Here is an 18120-nt window from a genome sequence, read left to right as displayed (position 1 = left end):
CAAGGTGTTCGCTCCATTTATAGTTATTCAATGTTTTATTTTGAAAAGCCTCAAAAGGATATGGTGCGACACGATGGTTTTACCGTCGTTGTTGCACAAACCAACACATAAAACAGTCTCTTGTCCATCCAGAGTGTTATTTTAGATATAAGAAAAATAGACAACTCCAAGAAGAAATTAAGAAAGCCACTACATTAAGTAAAACCATCCTGCTCCAGAGCGAGACGACTGCATCGATTTGAGCTCGTCCAAAGTTGGATACAGCAAGTCAGTTAAGTGTACAGAGCTGTGTGCATGAAGAATCTAAGATGAAAAGAAATAAGCTTCCATGGATAACGTTTTGGACTATGACATGCTGCCAAGCTACAAGTCGTGCCAAAATTGAACAATTACGATACTCAACTTCTTACATATAAGTCAGTGACAGTGTTTTGGTCCTAAGAAAGATGACATTCACTACGAAAGCCTCAGTTTTGTGTCATAGACCAAGTGTTTCATGAACACTTGTTTAATAAGAAGTTGTGTAAAAGGAGCAAAGATGGCAGATGAAGACCTGCAGGTCCCAGGCCCAGGGCACAGAGCTGCAGTAGCGGGACTGGCCAAGAGGGCACAAAAGTATACCTTGAACAGTTTACCAGAGGTGTACCCAGAGATTTGCTAAGAAGTTGTCAGCACATGAATCCACAACACGGCTACAGTAAGGCAAGAAAGTTGCTGTTTTGTCATTATGGTAATGAACTGAGAATTGCAACTGCCTACATGAACAGAGCATTTGATTGGCCACAAATCAAAACAGATGATGCAAAGGCTCTTCATAGCTATTTACTTTTTCTCACCGGTTGTAACAATGCAATGCAAGACATCAGTCAACTGCATAAAATGGAGATCCCCACAAACCTCAGAGTTATTGTCTCTAGACTGACATACAGAATGAGAGAAATGAGGAGAGTTTCTGCTTTTGGCATTCAAGAAACAAGTGGAAGGAGAGCAAAGTTCTCAAATCTGGTCACATTCATAAACAGACAAGTAAAAATAGCTGCAGATCCTTTGTTTGGTGACATTAAGGATGCTGAAGATAAAGCAAAGTCATCAACAAATGTGAGAATGAAAAGATCATCCAGGCAAAGGGGAAGCACATTTGCTACAAGTGTAATACAAGTTGCACATGAAAGATCACCTCAAATTAATAAAAGTGCTTCTTGTCACACTACCAGTGACTTCCAGAAGCCATGCATATACTGTGAAAAACTGCATAAACTTGCAGAACGTCAAAAGGTCAGAAATCAGCCTTACAAAGAAAGACTAGAGTTCCTTAAAGCAAAGCAAAGCTTTACATGTCTGACACAAGGTCATTTGAGTAAGGACTGTAAGAAAAGGTCATTGTGTGAGTACTGCTCTAAGAGACATACAAGTATGCTTCACTGGACAAGGGAGCATACTTGTAAGACAGTAAGGCAGATGTGTGCATCCAGAGAAATGTCTCTGACATTCCCACGACAAGTGATGAAACACACTTTTCAGGCAGAATTTGTGGAACCACAGGGGCCGGAAAAGACAGTCATGTGTTATCAATCGTTCCTGTGTGGGTTAAGTTAAAGAAAAGCAATAAGTTAATTGAGACTTATGCGTTCATGGACAATGGGAGCCATCTGTTCAGAGAAGCTGATGAGACAACTTGGTGTAGAAGGTAAGAAGACAAAATTCATGCTTCACACAATGGGACAGGAAAAGTTGGTGAGAAGCTACAACCTATCAGGATTAGAAGCGTGTGGTTTATATGAGAACACCTATATAGATCTTCCTGACATTTACACTCATGCAGACATTCCAGTGTCTAGAGAGAACATCCCTACGCAGGATGACTTAAAAAGGTGGCCACATCTTCAGCAAATCAAGTTCCCACATTCAGATGCAGACATTGGACTTTTGATAGTGTGTGATGTTCACAAGGTTATGGAACCATGGGAGATTATTCATAGCAAAGATAACGGTCCATATGCTGTCCGAACAGTCCTGAGTTGGGTTATCAATGGCCCTCTCAAGAGAGATTCTTGCTCTACTTCTTCTGACAGAGAGCTGAACTGAGTCCAGACCTAATGAAGACACTGATTGGAGTACTAACAAGGTTTAGGTGGGATCCCATTGCCTTGATGTCAGACATAGAAGCTATGTATCACCAGGTGCGAGTACCTCCAGAGGACAGTGATCTTTTGTGTTTTCTCTGATGGCTAAATGGGAACTTGAATGAACCTCTGCTTGAATACAAAACTAATGGTGCACCTGTTTGGGCCAACATCCTCCACGAGCTGTGCAAACTATGCACTGAAGAAAGCAGCAGAAAACACTAAAGAAAAAATGCCACTAGCAGCAGTTAACGCTGTTCTGAACAACTTTTATGTAGATGATTGTCTTCTGTCTGTTTCAGATTAAACATAGGCATGTACTATGGTCAGGGACCTGACTCCATTGTGTGAGAGTGGAGGATTTCACTTAACAAAGTGGATGAGCAACAGTAGAGTTGTCCTTGCTTCCATTCCTGAAAAGGGAAGAGGAAAAGAGATTAAAGATTTGGATTTGAGACATGATGCATTATCTGATGAAAGAGTCCTAGGAGTGAACTGGTGCAAAGAGACAGGATAAATGACAAACCTATGCCAAACCTATGCCAAAGACAAGGCGAGGCATCCTCTCATTTATAAGTGTAATATATGGGCATTCTGTCTCCTGTCATTCTTCCAGCAAAAATCTTTCCGCGAGAGCTATGTGGCAGGAAGATCTCATGGGATGAGGAAATCCCAGCTGAACTGGCTCAAAGGTCACAGGTTTGGCATTCAAAGCTTCCTAAACTTCATGGCTTTGCCATCAACAGGTGTTTGAAACCTGCTGGATTTGGAGTGGTCATATCTGCACAATTACACCACTTCGCTGATGCCAGTGAGAGAGGTTATGGAGTCGTTACTTACCTCCGTATCACAAACCAGAAAAGAGAAACTCACTGCTCATTCATCATTGGCAAGTCCAGATTGTCTCCTCTGAAGTAGATAACAATTACACGTCTCGAGTTGACAGCAGCTGCAGTTGCTGTAAAAATTTACAATCTCATGAGAAAGGATCTGCAAATGCCACAAATAGGAATCTGTGTTTTGGTCTGATAGTACCACTGTTTTAAAGTACATCTTCCGTGAGAACATCAGATTTAAGACATTTGTAGAAAATAGAGTGTCACTTTTTAGAGACAACACAAAACCAAGTCAGTGGATGTGAACTCTGAATTAAACCCTGCTGACCACGCTTCAAGAGGAATAAACACAGACACATTTATGAAGTGTCCAAACTGGATTGCTGGGCCAGAGTTTTTGACAAAAGATTTAAAAAATTGACCAATTCCACCGGACATTAAAAAAACACCAAAAAAAATTATGTCGAAGTCAAAGAGGCAATGAGTGTGGATGTTACAGAAATACATGAAAACCCACTAAACAAACTGATCACTACTCAGACTGGTGCCGTGTAAAAAAGGCATCTTCCTGGATACTTATGTTCAAGCAGCTGCTTCGCAGGTTAAGTGCACATCGTAAGCTTCTCGTGTCACAAGCAAGTGGCTGTGAAAGCTGCAAAAGGAAAGTCGAAAAGGTTGCAGGTCAAATGCAGCAGTTCAAATCATGTATTATTATCGCTCACTACTGCAGATGTTGCAATAGGAGAAACTGAGATTGAGTTTTGTCAAAATCAAAGCTTTGCAGAAGAACTTGCAAGTCTTCATGAAGGTGACAAGTTTAAAAGGAGCAGTCACATTGCGAAGGTTGATCTTTTTATCCAGGATGGAATTTTAAGGGTTGGCGGCAGGTTGCACGAGTCTGCACTACCTGCTGACATTAAGCATCCATTGATCCTCATGTTTCTACTTTGATTCTGAGACACATTCACCAAGAAACAGGCCATGTAGGAAGGAATTATACATTATCCAGGCTGAGAGAAAGATTCTAGATTCCCCAGGCAAATTCAGCAATAAGAAAGATCCTGTCAAAGTGTGTAACATGTCAAAGGACATCTGCAAAACCTGGTGAATAAAGAATGGCAAACTTGCCACAAGATCGCCTGATGCCTGACAAACCACCATTCACAAATGTGGGCATAGACTACTTTGGACCTTTTGAGGCCGAAGCAGCCCTGCTGTGACAATACAGAGCCCTGTGTAAAATATACACTTTCACCTCCAACTAACCAACCTCTCTGTGATTGATTTGAGGAGATGTATGCTATTATTCGGAGATATCTAAAAATACTCCTTAACTGCTGATATTTTTTGGTGGCTCCATAATGTGCTTACCATGTAGTTGCAAACTCGTTAGGATCATCATCAGAATCAGCTCAGATCCTAATCAAGCAAAAAACTAATGTCTTTTCAACGGCTCACATAGTTTTCAGAAAAACAGGGCTTTGTGGGAGTACCCACGTACTAGCCTCTCGGCCCAAGAAAAATGGACATAAGACTGCTGGACTATTGTACACCTTTTATATATGTGTAATAAAATTCTATGACGTTGACATAACACAGTTATCAATGTGGGACTGTTTTGGCTTCTGACTCATAGCTACTGTGTTTCAGCTACTGTTTTGCCTACACTACAGCCTTATTTTTAGAAATTTTCCCAGATGTGTTATTTAAGTACTCCCGAGGAGCCCGTCCAGCCTCATGCCACGCCAGCTGGAGGTTCAGCCGAGCCCGTCCAGCATCCTGCCACATCTGCTGCAGCGCCACCACCTGCGGCTTCCACGCCGTCACCTGCAGCGCCACCACTATCTGGTCCTGCCACGCCTGGTCCTGCCTCGAGCCAGCCAGAGGTCGACGCCACGCCTCTGTTCGTCTCGCCTGCCACGACCCAGCCAGAGGTCGACGCCACGCCTCTGCTCGTCTCGCCTGCTACAACCCAGCCAGAGGTCGACGCCACGCCTCTGCTCGTCTCGCCTGCTACGACCCAGCCAGAGGTCGACGCCACGCCTCTACTCGTCTCGCCTGCCAAGCCACGTCCAGCATGGCTGTTTCCGGGGCCTGTCAAAACAGCCTGTCCACGGAAACCCACCAAACCACCCGAGGGGTCACGTCCACATCCACACTAACGTCGACCACCTGCCAAGACACCTGTGAAGTCTTGTCTACGCCATCGACCACCAGCCAAGCAACCCGAGGGCCTTCATGCAGGCCCACGCCGCCATCGACCGCCTGCCAAGCCGCCCGACAGGTCTCGTCTCGTCCATGTCGCCGCCGGCCACGAGCCAAGCCACCCGAGTGTGGCCAGCCATGCCTGCTTCGCCACTGCCACCTTCCACATGGTCGGCCCCCTGATCTGCTCCGTCACCACCGTTGGACTCGTGGCCGGCCCCCGGAACCTTTGAACTATGAACTGCTATGCTATCGACCCCCAGGACGGCCCCCCGAACTAATTAACTGTGGACTTTTGTGCCGTCACCCTCCAGGTCGGCCCCCAGAAAGTTTTGAGAACTATCTCCAGAGCTTTAGTGCCTTTCATGGGCTTTTTGCACCCTTTTTGTGGGACTTTTGCTCTGGTTTTGGTCAGTTTCAGTTTCTGTCATGATCCTGGGTCTTTTGACCCAGCGTTTTAAGTTTGAGTTTATTTTGTTCATTAGGTTATCCAAGTTCATTTGTTATTAGATTCCCCTTGTGTATCCAACCCCGTTAAGTCTCCCTTGTCCTTCATGTGCTTCATGTCTGTGTTTCTTATGTTGTCATGTTTGCGTTTCATTATGTTTCCCATTTTATTTTGAAAGAGGTCCTGTGTCCCTGCATTTTGTTTTACTCTTCCCCTGTGGCATTGTTATGTTCATGTTGTGTCTACTGTGCCTTTCTGTTCATGTTTCAGATCCCTATGTTCTGTCTCCCCAGTCTGTTAAGTTTACATGTCTTGAGTTCCGTCAGTGTGTTTCCTGTTTTACTTTCACAGTCTGTCCTATGTTAATGTTTCTAGTTTTGCTTCCCTTGTCTCGTCCTGCCTAATTACTCCCAGCTGTGCTCTCCTCCTGTGGCTCATTCCCCCTCGTTATCCCTCAGTGTATTTAAGCCCTGTGTTTCTCTTTGTCAGTGTTGCGTCCTCCCTCATAGCTGTGTGATTTTTCCCTGTGGCTCCTTGTGCTTTAGTTTAGTTTAGTTTAGTTTAGTTTAGTATTGTTTTTCGTGTCCCACTCCACGCCAGCAATAAAGCTGTGTTTTTTGAGTGTTTAAGCCGTGAGACCAGTTTTCCCGTGATTCACTCGCGTACGTCAGTTTGAAGAGGAAAAAGAACTCCACGGGACTCCGATGTGAAAAGATGTAACAAAAAATTTATTCCACAGTTTTTGCATCTTACAGGAGTGGTCAGGTTTAACTTGTCCTCAACAAAATAACCTACTACGGTAGGAAAACCATGTGGCTCTGTTCTACCCTGCTGCCCCGTATAGCTTATGCCGTGTTAACTTCTTTTCTCTCTCTCTCCCCCCTCCCGCACCGCATGCACTAATTTGCATACATCCGTGATGCCCGGATTTTACTATAAACACGAGTCTTTAAGGCACATGTATTCATGGTACTACGTAACCTAGTTCCACCATAAACATGCATCTATTTCCTAAAATTATTAATTACACAAACAAGCTTAACAACAGCGAAATATAAATACTAAAACATATGAACTATCTTAACTTGGCTCCCACATACCGGCCCCTAATTGTGACCCTATTACACAATTACCAAATTACACTTGTGGAGCCAAGGTACACAAACTTCAGTCTCTGCAGTTGATTACTTCAGTCCGATTCCTGCAGAAGGCAAATCTTCGTAATGGGCCTGTCCAGTACACTCGTCTTGGTTTTGATCCTAACCTGCCGCACCATTCCTGCCTTGTCTGAGATAGCATGGATTACTTTCCCTGTAATCCAAGAGTTGCGTGGGGCTGTATCGTCAACAATAAGCACAATGTCTCCAACCAAAAAGTTGCGAGATGGACGGGTCCACCTTTGCCTCTCTTGAAGTTGTGGTAAATATTCCCTTGCCCATCGTTTCCAGAATATTTCCGACATGTATTGCACTTGCCTCCATCTTCTTCTTGCGTAGAGATCTTGCCTGTCGAACAGTCCGGGAGGAAGAGATGGTTTGTTCCTGAGCAGCAACAGGTGATTGGGAGTGAGTACTTCCAGATCATTTGGATCACTGGACGCTTTGGTTATTGGCCGACTGTTAATAATGGCCTCCGCCTCACACAGAAGTGTATGCAGGCTCTCTTCATCCAGTGTCTGGAGCCTCAAGGTAACATTTAGGATTTTCTTCACTGACTTGATCAATCTCTCCCAGACCCCTCCATGATGGGGTCCTGAGGGAGGGTTGAACATCCACTGAATGCCTTGTTGTTTTAGGTGGTCTTCAATTTTGGACACATTCCATTCAGCAATGGCTCTTTTAAGTTCACGCTCTGCACCAATGAAGTTAGTTCCATTGTCAGAACGAAGGGTCTTTATCTGGCCTCGTCTGGCTATGAAGCAACGGAGAGCATGGATGAAGGAATCTGTGTCCAGCGAGGCTGCCATCTCCAAGTGTATTGCACGAGTGGTTAGGCAGGTGAAAATGACTCCATACCTCTTCACCGTACTTCGACCACGTTTGATCTCGAACGGACCAAAGTAGTCCACTCCGCAGTTAGTAAATGGAGGGTCATCTGGCAGAACTCTGTCTCGGGGTAGGTCGGCCATTTGCTGCTGTCCTGCAACTCCATGCTCACGCCGACAGGCAATACACCTAGCGAGTATTTTTCGTACTGCAGAGTTGGCACCGGGTACCCAAAACTTTGTTCTCAACTTGGAGATAACATGATTGCGACCACTATGAGCCAAGTTCTCATGTATTTCTCTGAGGATAAGCTTCGTGACGTGAAGATCCTTGCTCAGGATTGCTGGCCGCTTAGCCTCCTCGGGTAGTGCTGCTCTGCTGAGTCGCCCTCCGACCCTAAGGATGCCTTGTTCAAGTACTGGACTCAGTTTGAAAAGACTACTAGTCCTCTTCACCCCCTGACCTTTAGAAAGTGCGCTGATCTCCTTAGGAAATGTCTTTCTCTGACAGTAGCGAATGATTGCTTCTTCAGCCTTCGCAAGGTTCTCTACCGTTAGCTTGTTGGTGTCCCCTTGAAACAGGCTGTCCTTGAAACCTTCCATATCCCTCTCGACTTCAGGTTGTGTTTTAACAGCACACAACTCCTTCCTTTTGCGACACAATTGCAGCAGAATGCTCTTGACTTTAAGCATCCATGCCACTGCCCTTTTAAGTTTAAACCAGGATGAGAAGTAGTGCAGGAACTCCAGCACTACATCTTCACATTCCTTGATTGTACTAGCACACACCAGGTTACCCTTTACCTCTGGGTCATCTGTAGTCAGGCCTTCAACTGGGTGCACCTCTTCTGGCCACTCTTCCATGGGTTTGGTGAGAAAATCCGGCCCCTGTAACCATGTGTGGGATTGCATGAAGCTCTCTGCTCGGAGCCCCCTTGATGCAAAGTCGGCAGGATTCAGTGAGGTGTTGATATACCTCCATTGCTCTGGACTGGAGCATTTCAAGATTGCATCCACACGGTTAGCAACAAAGGTACGGAATCTACTTGTTTGATTGCTGATATACTTGAGTACCGTGGTACTATCTGACCAAAATACAGATGGTTGGAGCGGAAGCTGCAATTCAGATGTCAGAACCCTGTCTATGCGTGCTGCCATGGTTGCTGCGGTAAGTTCCATGCGGGGAACTGTAATGGGCTTAAGTGGGGCCACTCTTGCCTTTCCCAACATGAATGCGCAGTGGACTTCGTTACGGCTGTTCCTCTGTAGCAAGTAGCTTACTGTACCGTAGCCCTCTTCACTGGCATCAGCAAAGTGTTGCAGCTGATTGTATACTGACTCTCCAAAGCCCACAGGTTTAAAACATCTTGGAACGCTTATGTTCCCTAGCTGGCGGAGCTGGGTCTTCCACTTGTGCCACTTGTGAGCTAGGTCTGCAGGTATGATGACATCCCAGCCAATCTTTCTCCTGCAAAGCTCTTGCAGAATCTTCTTTGCTTGAAGCGTGACTGGTGACAAGATACCCAGTGGGTCGTAGACAGAACTCACAGTGGACAGAAGGTTCCTCCGAGTGGGTGCCTTGTCTGGCATTACAATCTTGAACCTGAAGCTGTCAGATTGAATACACCATTGGACTCCCAGCGCTCTCTCAATGGGGAGTGTGTCCTGATCCAGATCGAGATCTTTAACCTCCGATGCCCTTTCTTCTTCTGGAATAGCAGACAGAACTGCTCTGCTATTGCTTATCCATTTTGTGAGCCTGAATCCACCCCTCTGACATACAGCTCTAAGAGTGTGGTATAACTGTATGGCTTCCTCTTCTGAGCTCACAGCCTTCAAACAGTCGTCCACATAGAAGTTGTGCAGGACTGTGTCAACCGCTTGGCTGTTGGCTGGATCTCGGTTGTCTTCAGCACATTTGCGCAGAGCAAAGCTGGCGCAGCTTGGTGACGAAGTTGCACCAAAAATGTGAACCACCATCTTGTACTCCACCATATTCTGAGTAATGTCACCAGATGTCCACCACAGGAACCGAAGAAGGTCAGAATCCTCATCAGGCACCTTTACTTGGTGGAACATTGCTTCCACATCTGCCATGATGACCACTTCCTCTTGTCTGAACCGGATAATTACCCCAAGAAGGGTACTGGTAAGATTTGGTCCTTGTAACAGCTGATCATTTAAGGTGGTGCCTTTGTACGATGCTCCACAGTCAAAGACCACTCGAAGCTTGTGTTTCTTGGGATGGTAAACTCCGTGGTGCGGTAGGTACCAAACCTTTCCATCGTCACGATCAAGGTCCTGTTCTGGCACTTTCACTGCGTAACCGTTGGTTATGACGTTACTCATGAAAGCCGAGTACTCTGCGTGGAATGAAGTATTCCTCTCCAACTTCTGCTTTAGGTGTAACGCACGTTGCTCAGCCACTTTGCGGTTGTTGGGCATCTTAATGCGCTTGTTCCGCAATGGCAGAGCGATGCTGTAGTGTCCGTCCACAATAGTAGCTGACTCTGTCGCTATCTCCAGAAACTGCAAATCCTCTCTTGACATTTCCTGTTTCTCGTTTCTTTCACGCTCAGGGAAGTCACTTTTAAACTGCTGGTCCCAGAGTTCATCCAGTTTGCTAACTGATATTCAGTTTGCTGCAACCTGAATCAGTCCGCATGGTGCCTTTTGTGAACTGCTTCCTTGGAGGGGTTCGCTGATGGTCCAACCGAGCCTTGTCTTCACAGCATATGGACCGCCATTCTCGCTGGCTATAACTTGCCAAGGTTCAACAGCTTTAGGTGCATTAGCCCCGATTAGCAGTCCAATCTTTGCTTCAATCCTAGGTATAGACACCTGCTGAAGGTAGGTCCACCTGTTCACGTAGTCTTGAGAAGGAGCATTGTCGGCAGAAGCAGGAATGTCACTGTGACTGTACATTTCTGGCAACTCAAAGAAGTCATTGCTGTCTAAGCTGCTTATTTCCAACCCAGACACAATGTGGCTACTGACGACCTTTTCCTCTCCCATTGTTTTCAGCAAAATCTTTGTCTTTCTGCCAGACAAGTTAAGCTCATGCATTAACTCTTCAGTACAAAAGCAGGCAGTACTGCCAGGGTCCAGAAAAGCATAAGTGTGTGTCACCTTTTGTCCTCTTTTAGGTTTCACTTGTACTGGAACTATTGCCAAAATGTGCTCTGTTTTCTCTGCAGCGTGAGCAGGTGCTTCCATTTCAACAAATCCATTCACGATTGACTCTGTTTGGTCTTCTCTTTCTAATGATTCCACTTCAGAAGCTACCCTTTTGCTTGTAGCACTGGGCTTAGTCTTCATGTGTAACACTGTGGGGTGCGGTTGTGCACAAACCTGACAACTTGCCTTTTCTTGGCACGAACCACTCATGTGTCCCTGTTTAAGACAGCTGAAGCATAGTCCTTTAGTTCGCATGAAGTCAATCTTTTCCTTATGAAGTGACTTCTTCATCCTCTTGCACTGTTCCATGGTGTGCTCTTCACCACGACAGAAAAGACAGGGTTTGGAAAATGCACACACCTGCTTCCCGCTGACCTTGTTCCTTTCTTTAGAGGGTATGTCCTGTGTAGTGGTGATAGTTGCAGCTGCAGTGAATCCTTTTCTGTTTCCACTTCTCCTTTGCAACCTCTCATCCACTTGCCCTCTAACTTGGACCTTTAATGTGCTGTCCTTTATATCACCGAACAATGGATGCAAAACTTCTTTGGCCTGCTTATTGACAAACTCCACCAGATCTGCAAATGTGACTCTGCGTTTTGCCTTGTCTAAGACCCCACAAGCATATGTTCTCCACCTTTCTCTCAGCTTGTACGGAAGCTTGGAAACGATAGCACGCATGTTGGCCGTGTTATCCAACTCCTCCATGTACTCCACATCCATCATTGCATTACGACATCCAGTAAGATAGAGGCCGAAAGCATGCAGAGCCTCTCCATCATCTGACTTGATGGTTGGCCAGTTAAGAGCCTTGTGAATGTATGCCACTGATATCTTGTAGGCATTTCCAAAGTGCTCTTCCAACAGTCTCTTAGCCGTTTGATATCCATGTGTAGGTTCCATATGAAGACAACTCCGTATCAATTCTCGTGGTTGCCCACTTGTGTATTGTTCCATGTAGTACAATCGATCCTTGTCGCTCTCTGTTCTGTCCTCCACACCATGTTCAAAAGCTCGCATGAACAGCCGATACTCTAATGGGTCCCCTTTAAACACAGATATGTTCTGCGGGGGCAACGTAGCTAACTTCTGTTGCTTAGTTAGCGCTTCGACCACATCCTGTAGAGCACTTGGTGTCTGCGATGGCTGGGAGGTAACAGTGTGTGTTTGCTGTGCGTTTTGGAGAATGTTCTTCTTCTGCGCTTGTCTTTCTCGCGTGGGGGATGGGCTATTTGACTGCTGTGAAGTAAATAAATCTCCAACCTTATGCGATGCCACGTAGGAGTTCATTCCATCCCGAGTGGATACGCGACTGGATGCCTTGGATGCACGACTTTCGTATTCCGATAAGATCTTGATCTTTGCCTCATTTGCTGCAAGAGCTGTTTGTATTTCTAGCTCCTCCTTTTCAGCTTGGAGCTTAGCCTCCCTTTCCTCCAGCAAGCGTTTCTGTCTTAAAGACGATGCCTTAATCAATAAGGTAGCTCGCTCCACCTCTGCCTTCATGCGTGTGGACGACACCGATGACGAAGCGCAGGAGCCGCGTTCTGACAATGCCTTATCACTGCGTTTTGAGACAGATGCATTAGATATGCTGTCAGATGGATCCACATCTTCATTGCATTTTTCAGCCTCCACAGCGCGCATGGCCATCTTGTCAATCCAAGCCGAAGCTGTCTCAGCAAAAGCCTTAAAGGAATCAGCCTTAGGTTCAAACCAATTTTCCTGGTCTTTAGTTAAATCCTCCTCCGGCATTTGCTGGAGCACCTCTTTAACATTTGTGTTCAAACCACAAAACTCTCCAAACCGCTCATTAAAATCCTTCATTAACTGTGTTACTTCTGTTAGGCTGGTATCACATTCATTTTCCATCAGCTGGCGCACTTGTTTCACTGTGCCTGTTAATTTGGCTAGCTTGGCCTTCCGTAAATTGATAATACGTTGCAGCCTTTCCTCCATAGCTTTAGGTGTGATTTTCACCGCCCTAGCTTCCAATTCTGCTACTGTGTCTTCTTCTTCGTTGTTCATGCTATTAATTTCCCGAATAGCAACACCAAAATCCTTATTTTATCATCCAAAAATCATGCAGGTTGGCTACCACACAGTTCAGCATCCACCATGACTCAGCAATTTTTCCTCGTGAATTAGCTCCACTTACTCACGTTTGTTGTCGCTGCAGCAGCTCGGGTTTTTTCCTTCTTTAGTCGCGTCAATTACTCCACAACGAGCGGGTTTTCCTACAAAATGTTTAAGCCGTGAGACCAGTTTTCCCGTGATTCACTCGCGTACGTCAGTTTGAAGAGGAAAAAGAACTCCACGGGACTCCGATGTGAAAAGATGTAACAAAAAATTTATTCCACAGTTTTTGCATCTTACAGGAGTGGTCAGGTTTAACTTGTCCTCAACAAAATAACCTACTACGGTAGGAAAACCGTGTGGCTCTGTTCTACCCTGCTGCCCCGTATAGCTTATGCCGTGTTAACTCCTTTTCTCTCTCTCTCCCCCCTCCCGCACCGCATGCACTAATTTGCATACATCCGTGATGCCCGGATTTTACTATAAACACGAGTCTTTAAGGCACATGTATTCATGGTACTACGTAACCTAGTTCCACCATAAACATGCATCTATTTCCTAAAATTATTAATTACACAAACAAGCTTAACAACAGCGAAATATAAATACTAAAACATATGAACTATCTTAACTTGGCTCCCACATTGAGTTTACTTTTTGTCTCTGCGAGTTTGCGTTTGGGTCCTACTCTTGCCGTATTGTGACACTTGGGGTACACTTGAATTAACTGGAGTAGATACTGATCTGTGAGGGAGTAACTGAACAAACTGTGAGTGGCCAGAGAGATAAGGGGTAAACCAGTACTGTACCACTGATGCCAATAGATCAGGGGTGGGCAATTCCAGGCCTCGAGGGCCGGTGTCCTGCAGGTTTTAGATCTCACCTTGGGTCAACACACCTGAATCACATGATTAGTTCGTTACTAGGCCTCTGGAGAACTTCAGGACATGTTGAGGAGCTAATTTAGCCATTTAAATCAGCTGTGTCGGTTCAAAAAACCTAAAACCTGCAGGGACACCGGCCCTCGAGGCCTGGAGTTGCCCACCCCTGCAATAGATGCTAATCTGTGAAGGAGGATGCAGGGGGAGATGGTATCAAAAGCTGCTGTAAGGTCAGGGAGAATGAGGATGGAGATAAGTCCTGAGTTAGCTGCAAGCAGAAGATCATTGGTGATTTTTACTAGAGCTGTTTCTGTACTGTGACATGAACGGAAGCCGGACTGAAACTGTTCATACAAGTTATTTCCAGTGAGATGATGATGAACCTGTGCAGCCACTATCTTTTCCAGAATTTTTGCCAAGAAAGGGAGATTTGAAATTGGCCTGAAATTATTTAGATTGGAGGGATCTGAACCATTCTTTTTCAGTATTGGGGTTATTATAGCAGTTTTAAGAGAAGAAGGAACAGAACCAGATTTAAGAGAGGAGCGTACGATATTAGCAATCAGTGGGGCAAGCAACGGGAATGAGAGTTTAACAAGATTTGTCGGCAGTGGATCAAGTTTACACGATGATGACTTAAAGTTAGTAATTATGGAAGATAGCTGAGTTATTGTGGGAAGTTCAAAACTTGATAGAGAGGATGACAGCTGAGAAGGACAAGAAATGCAGATAGAACAATTGACCATATCACAGGACGAGGGCAATTATTGATGAAGATTCTCAATCTTGGCGTTAAAAAAAGTCCATAAATTTGTTGCAAACTGCGGCAGAGTGTGTATGTACGGCAGAGACGTTCCAGGCGGCGTCCAGTAGCTTTAAGTTGGCGAAGTTCAGATAAATACCATGGCGCAGAGCGAGAGAGAAAAACAGTTCGATTTTTGGGGGGAGCCAAGGTATCTAAGAGGTTGATAAGTTCATTGTTATAATGAGATACCAGGTCATCTATGGAAGCTGAGGCATCAATGGTAGGTAAATTCTTAATGCCATGGGAAAGAGCTGATAGATCAATGCCCCTAATATTTCTAAAAGTAATTGAGCGGTTTTGTTTATTTTTGTACAGTGGGAGACTACCACTTAATAAAACTAATTCATGGTCTGAAAAAGGCATGTCCAATACAGCACAATTCTTAGGGGTGACACCAATACAGCAAACAAGATCCAAAATGTGTCCTTTGGAGTGTGTGGGAACGTCCATATATTGGTGTAAGCCAAAATTGCCCAGACAGGATCCTGTCTGGGCAATTTTGGTTCCTGTTTCTGCCTTATTTTTGTGTGCATTTTCTTTTTTAATCCATATTGCTTTGCCGCTTTAATGGCTTTCTACCTGCATGTTTCTCTTGTACAACCTTCCTAAATCATTTGTGCTCAATTCAAATTTTTATAGCAACAATGTCGTGTTGTGTTCTGTGCCGGACTTTCTTGATGAAGGAGTTCTAAAGTCCTTTACATTAATTTAATGGACAGCTCTTGTGGTGCTGACTCATGCTTATTTTCAATCAGGTGCAACAGCTTGTTAAGACCTACAATACCCTTGGGTTGTAGTGATGGGTTTCTGTCTAAATGTAGATGACTGGACAAAGGATCTGTCCTCCAAACTCTTCTATACTGGTGATCACCTGGAAAATTGTTAAAACAAACATGGACTCAGTGCTCCAGCTGGTGAAGGTAAATGCAGTTAATTCAACCCTGCAGACATGATTTATAGAAGGCTGAATTACTCCACTGCAGTCTCTGACCCTACAGTCGACTGTAGGGGGAAGGGAACACAGAGGGAACACAGAAACCAAAACCTCAGAACTAGAAAATCTTAATCAGAATAAAATTGAAGCAAAAGATAATAACAATCAAAACAAAACCACTGAGTCCATAGACTCAGGACATAAACCTGCTAGTAAAAAGATCAACAATCTGCTTTTAAGTGACTGCTAAACTAGAAACACTCACAACTAGCAGAGCTTGTTGCTCTGGTTTCATTTACCAGGAAATGCACAACATAAAGGAAGCTACGACTGTCCTCACACAAACAGCAGCAGCAGACTTACACAGGTAAGTTCTCTCATTTCCTGGTGGATTCATTTTTACTTATTTTCACTCACATGACTTTACCTTCGTCTCTAATGCAGCATTTATTCTACATTTCAAGATACAGTGAAGTGGGTTTAACATGGAGTGGATTACACTGCACATAGTCCACCTTCTCTTAAATTACAAGCACACTCGTTCACATAAAAATGATCTATTAGTCTGCAGTATTACAGTTTTAAACAATATAATTAGTTTAACTTTCTGACAGAGGGAGAGTTGAGTATCATGAAACCTGGTTGTTGTCGTGTCGCACGCACTGCTTTAGATACTGGACTCGTTTCTGAGCCACACCTGACAACATAAATAAAATTCTGGTTTAAAAGCAGTGTAATGAATAAAATAAAAGCATGTTTGGTCATGGCTATAAAATATGCTTCACTTCTTTGTTAAAGAATTACTTAGTTTGCTTTGTTTAATTAATCCTCTGTAAACTGAGTGTTGAGCGATCCTTCCCTGTTATTTATCTGAAGCTGACAGGAGGCTTCAGCCAACAAGTTACAGATACAAGTTATTAGTGTGATTTTCTCTCTTTATGTCACAAAGTTAAAGCTGTTTGAGAAAACAACATTTCTCACTAACAAGCCTCTCTTAACACCCTCTTAATTAAAAGTAAACTCTAATATTAAAAAAGTAACTTTTGATTTCAACTGAAGAAAACAACATTTTAAAAAGCAATTCCAACCCATAATAGATGGTATAAACCAGACAGGAGAAAAAAAGCAAAACCTGTTTCAGTGTTTGTGTGGCTGAATGACTATCAAATTATAAACTAGGAATACATTTAAAGCTGTTTTAATCATGATTATCCTATTAATCAAAATATAATTAATAATATAAAGTATGCATGAACAATAAAAACAGTGATTTCTTAAATCTCCACAGGATGAAGATGTTTGGAAGAATGATGAGCTGCTGTGTGGCTCTCATCCTGACCTTCAGCTCTGTGTCAGCTGTAAGACGAGCGCTCAACTCAATCACTGATCTGAGGTCAGTAGGCTTTGGCCAGTCTGTGCCTGAGCAGAGCCTCTGGTTGCTCCACTGGTTTGCCAGTGAAATTGACATTGACATAAACGGTGACATAAGTCTGCCCTTTGACCCAAATAGTTTTGATTATGGCTCACATCATTATGGAAACTATGAAGAGGTGTTGGGTCAACCGCCGAGGGGATATCAGTACTACAGTCTTGGTAATATCCATCGACAAGGATCTCTGCGGCTTCCACAGCATGTCATCCAATCAGAGGATGAGAACGGCAACAGGGCTCGGATCATAATCAGAGTCTGGGAGCCGAACCATGGACGGCAAACTTCACAGATAATAGACCGAGTCTATATCACACAGCATTATGAGACATCTGAACATCGAGGGACAGCGTATGATCCAGAACATACATATGAGATCACTACTAACCTCTTAAGAGCTATCAGTAAGTTTTCCATTAACAATGATAACATCAATTTACTGATGTTTCTCAGAGACCACTTTAGAAGCAGTGCTAATGATTCCCAGTTATTGGAGATAAGAAACACGTGGGGTGACCTCGCTTGTCTTGGACTGTTGCTGTTTATTGTGATCCAGAAGAGCAATTCCTCTCACGAACACAACAACAGACGACAGCCATCACAGAGAAGCAACGCACCAAGTGATGCTGTGCTCAATATCACAGAGAGCAGGCAACAAGATCCTTTTGTCTTCCCAGAAAGCTTCAACTCTACTTTGCAGGACGACAACACCTCTGTTTGTTCTTTGATCTGTGCTGTCATGATTGTTTGTCTCATTGTTGGTATTCTATATAGGGCATTATCACCTAAACATTAATTTAACTACAATCATTGTCAACACACAGATTAAAATGAAATTTCTCACTTGTGGGACTAATAAAGGAATCTTATCTTATTAAATTGAACTTTTCTATTACAGTGTACTGCCACTGACTGCAAAACCCTTGAGCAAACAGTATTTCACCATTAATCTTCTTCCTGCTGTCCTGATACGCTCCCCGACAGGTTTTTCTTTTCTTTTCCGAAGCTCAGCCCCTAAATTCTTTTTCATTTATCCATAAGATTGTTGAAAAAGTAATTTCTTTTTATTGGGCAAATTTTGTTTAATCTGCCTATGTTTCCTTTAATAGAGGGTGGCTTAACATAACTATGACGATACCCTGATTTAAAGCTGTAACTGAGTCAGCTAATTTATGGATTTATTTCTTGTTTGACTCTTGCCATGCTCTTTTTGAAGTAGAGCTTG

General features: G+C 44.0%; 1 protein-coding gene across 1 annotated transcript; it reads left to right on the top strand.

Annotated features, from left to right (window-relative positions):
- The first annotated feature begins 15799 nt into the window (after positions 1-15799).
- LOC146633575 (uncharacterized) lies at positions 15800-17684 on the top strand. The gene is made up of 3 exons (XM_085351867.1): positions 15800-15833; positions 16755-17610; positions 17670-17684. The coding sequence occupies exons 2-3, from the start codon at positions 16756-16758 to the stop codon at positions 17682-17684; spliced, it is 870 nt and encodes a 289-aa protein (XP_085207993.1). The 5' UTR covers positions 15800-15833; position 16755.
- The last annotated feature ends 436 nt before the right edge of the window (positions 17685-18120 follow it).

This window comes from Diplotaxodon limnothrissa, linkage group LG4 (genome assembly GCF_057381915.1).
Source record: "Diplotaxodon limnothrissa isolate DT_005_m linkage group LG4, D_limnothrissa_male_GT1.1, whole genome shotgun sequence".
NCBI classification, from domain to species: Eukaryota; Metazoa; Chordata; class Actinopteri; order Cichliformes; family Cichlidae; genus Diplotaxodon; species Diplotaxodon limnothrissa.
The sequence above is the reverse complement of the archived record's forward strand: the minus strand, read 5'-3'. Positions and strand labels throughout refer to the sequence as shown.

Coding starts and splice junctions, on each gene's coding strand:
- LOC146633575 (XM_085351867.1), top strand. CDS start 16,756: ATGAAGATGTTTGGAAGAATGATGAGCTGCTGTGTGGCTCTCATCCTG.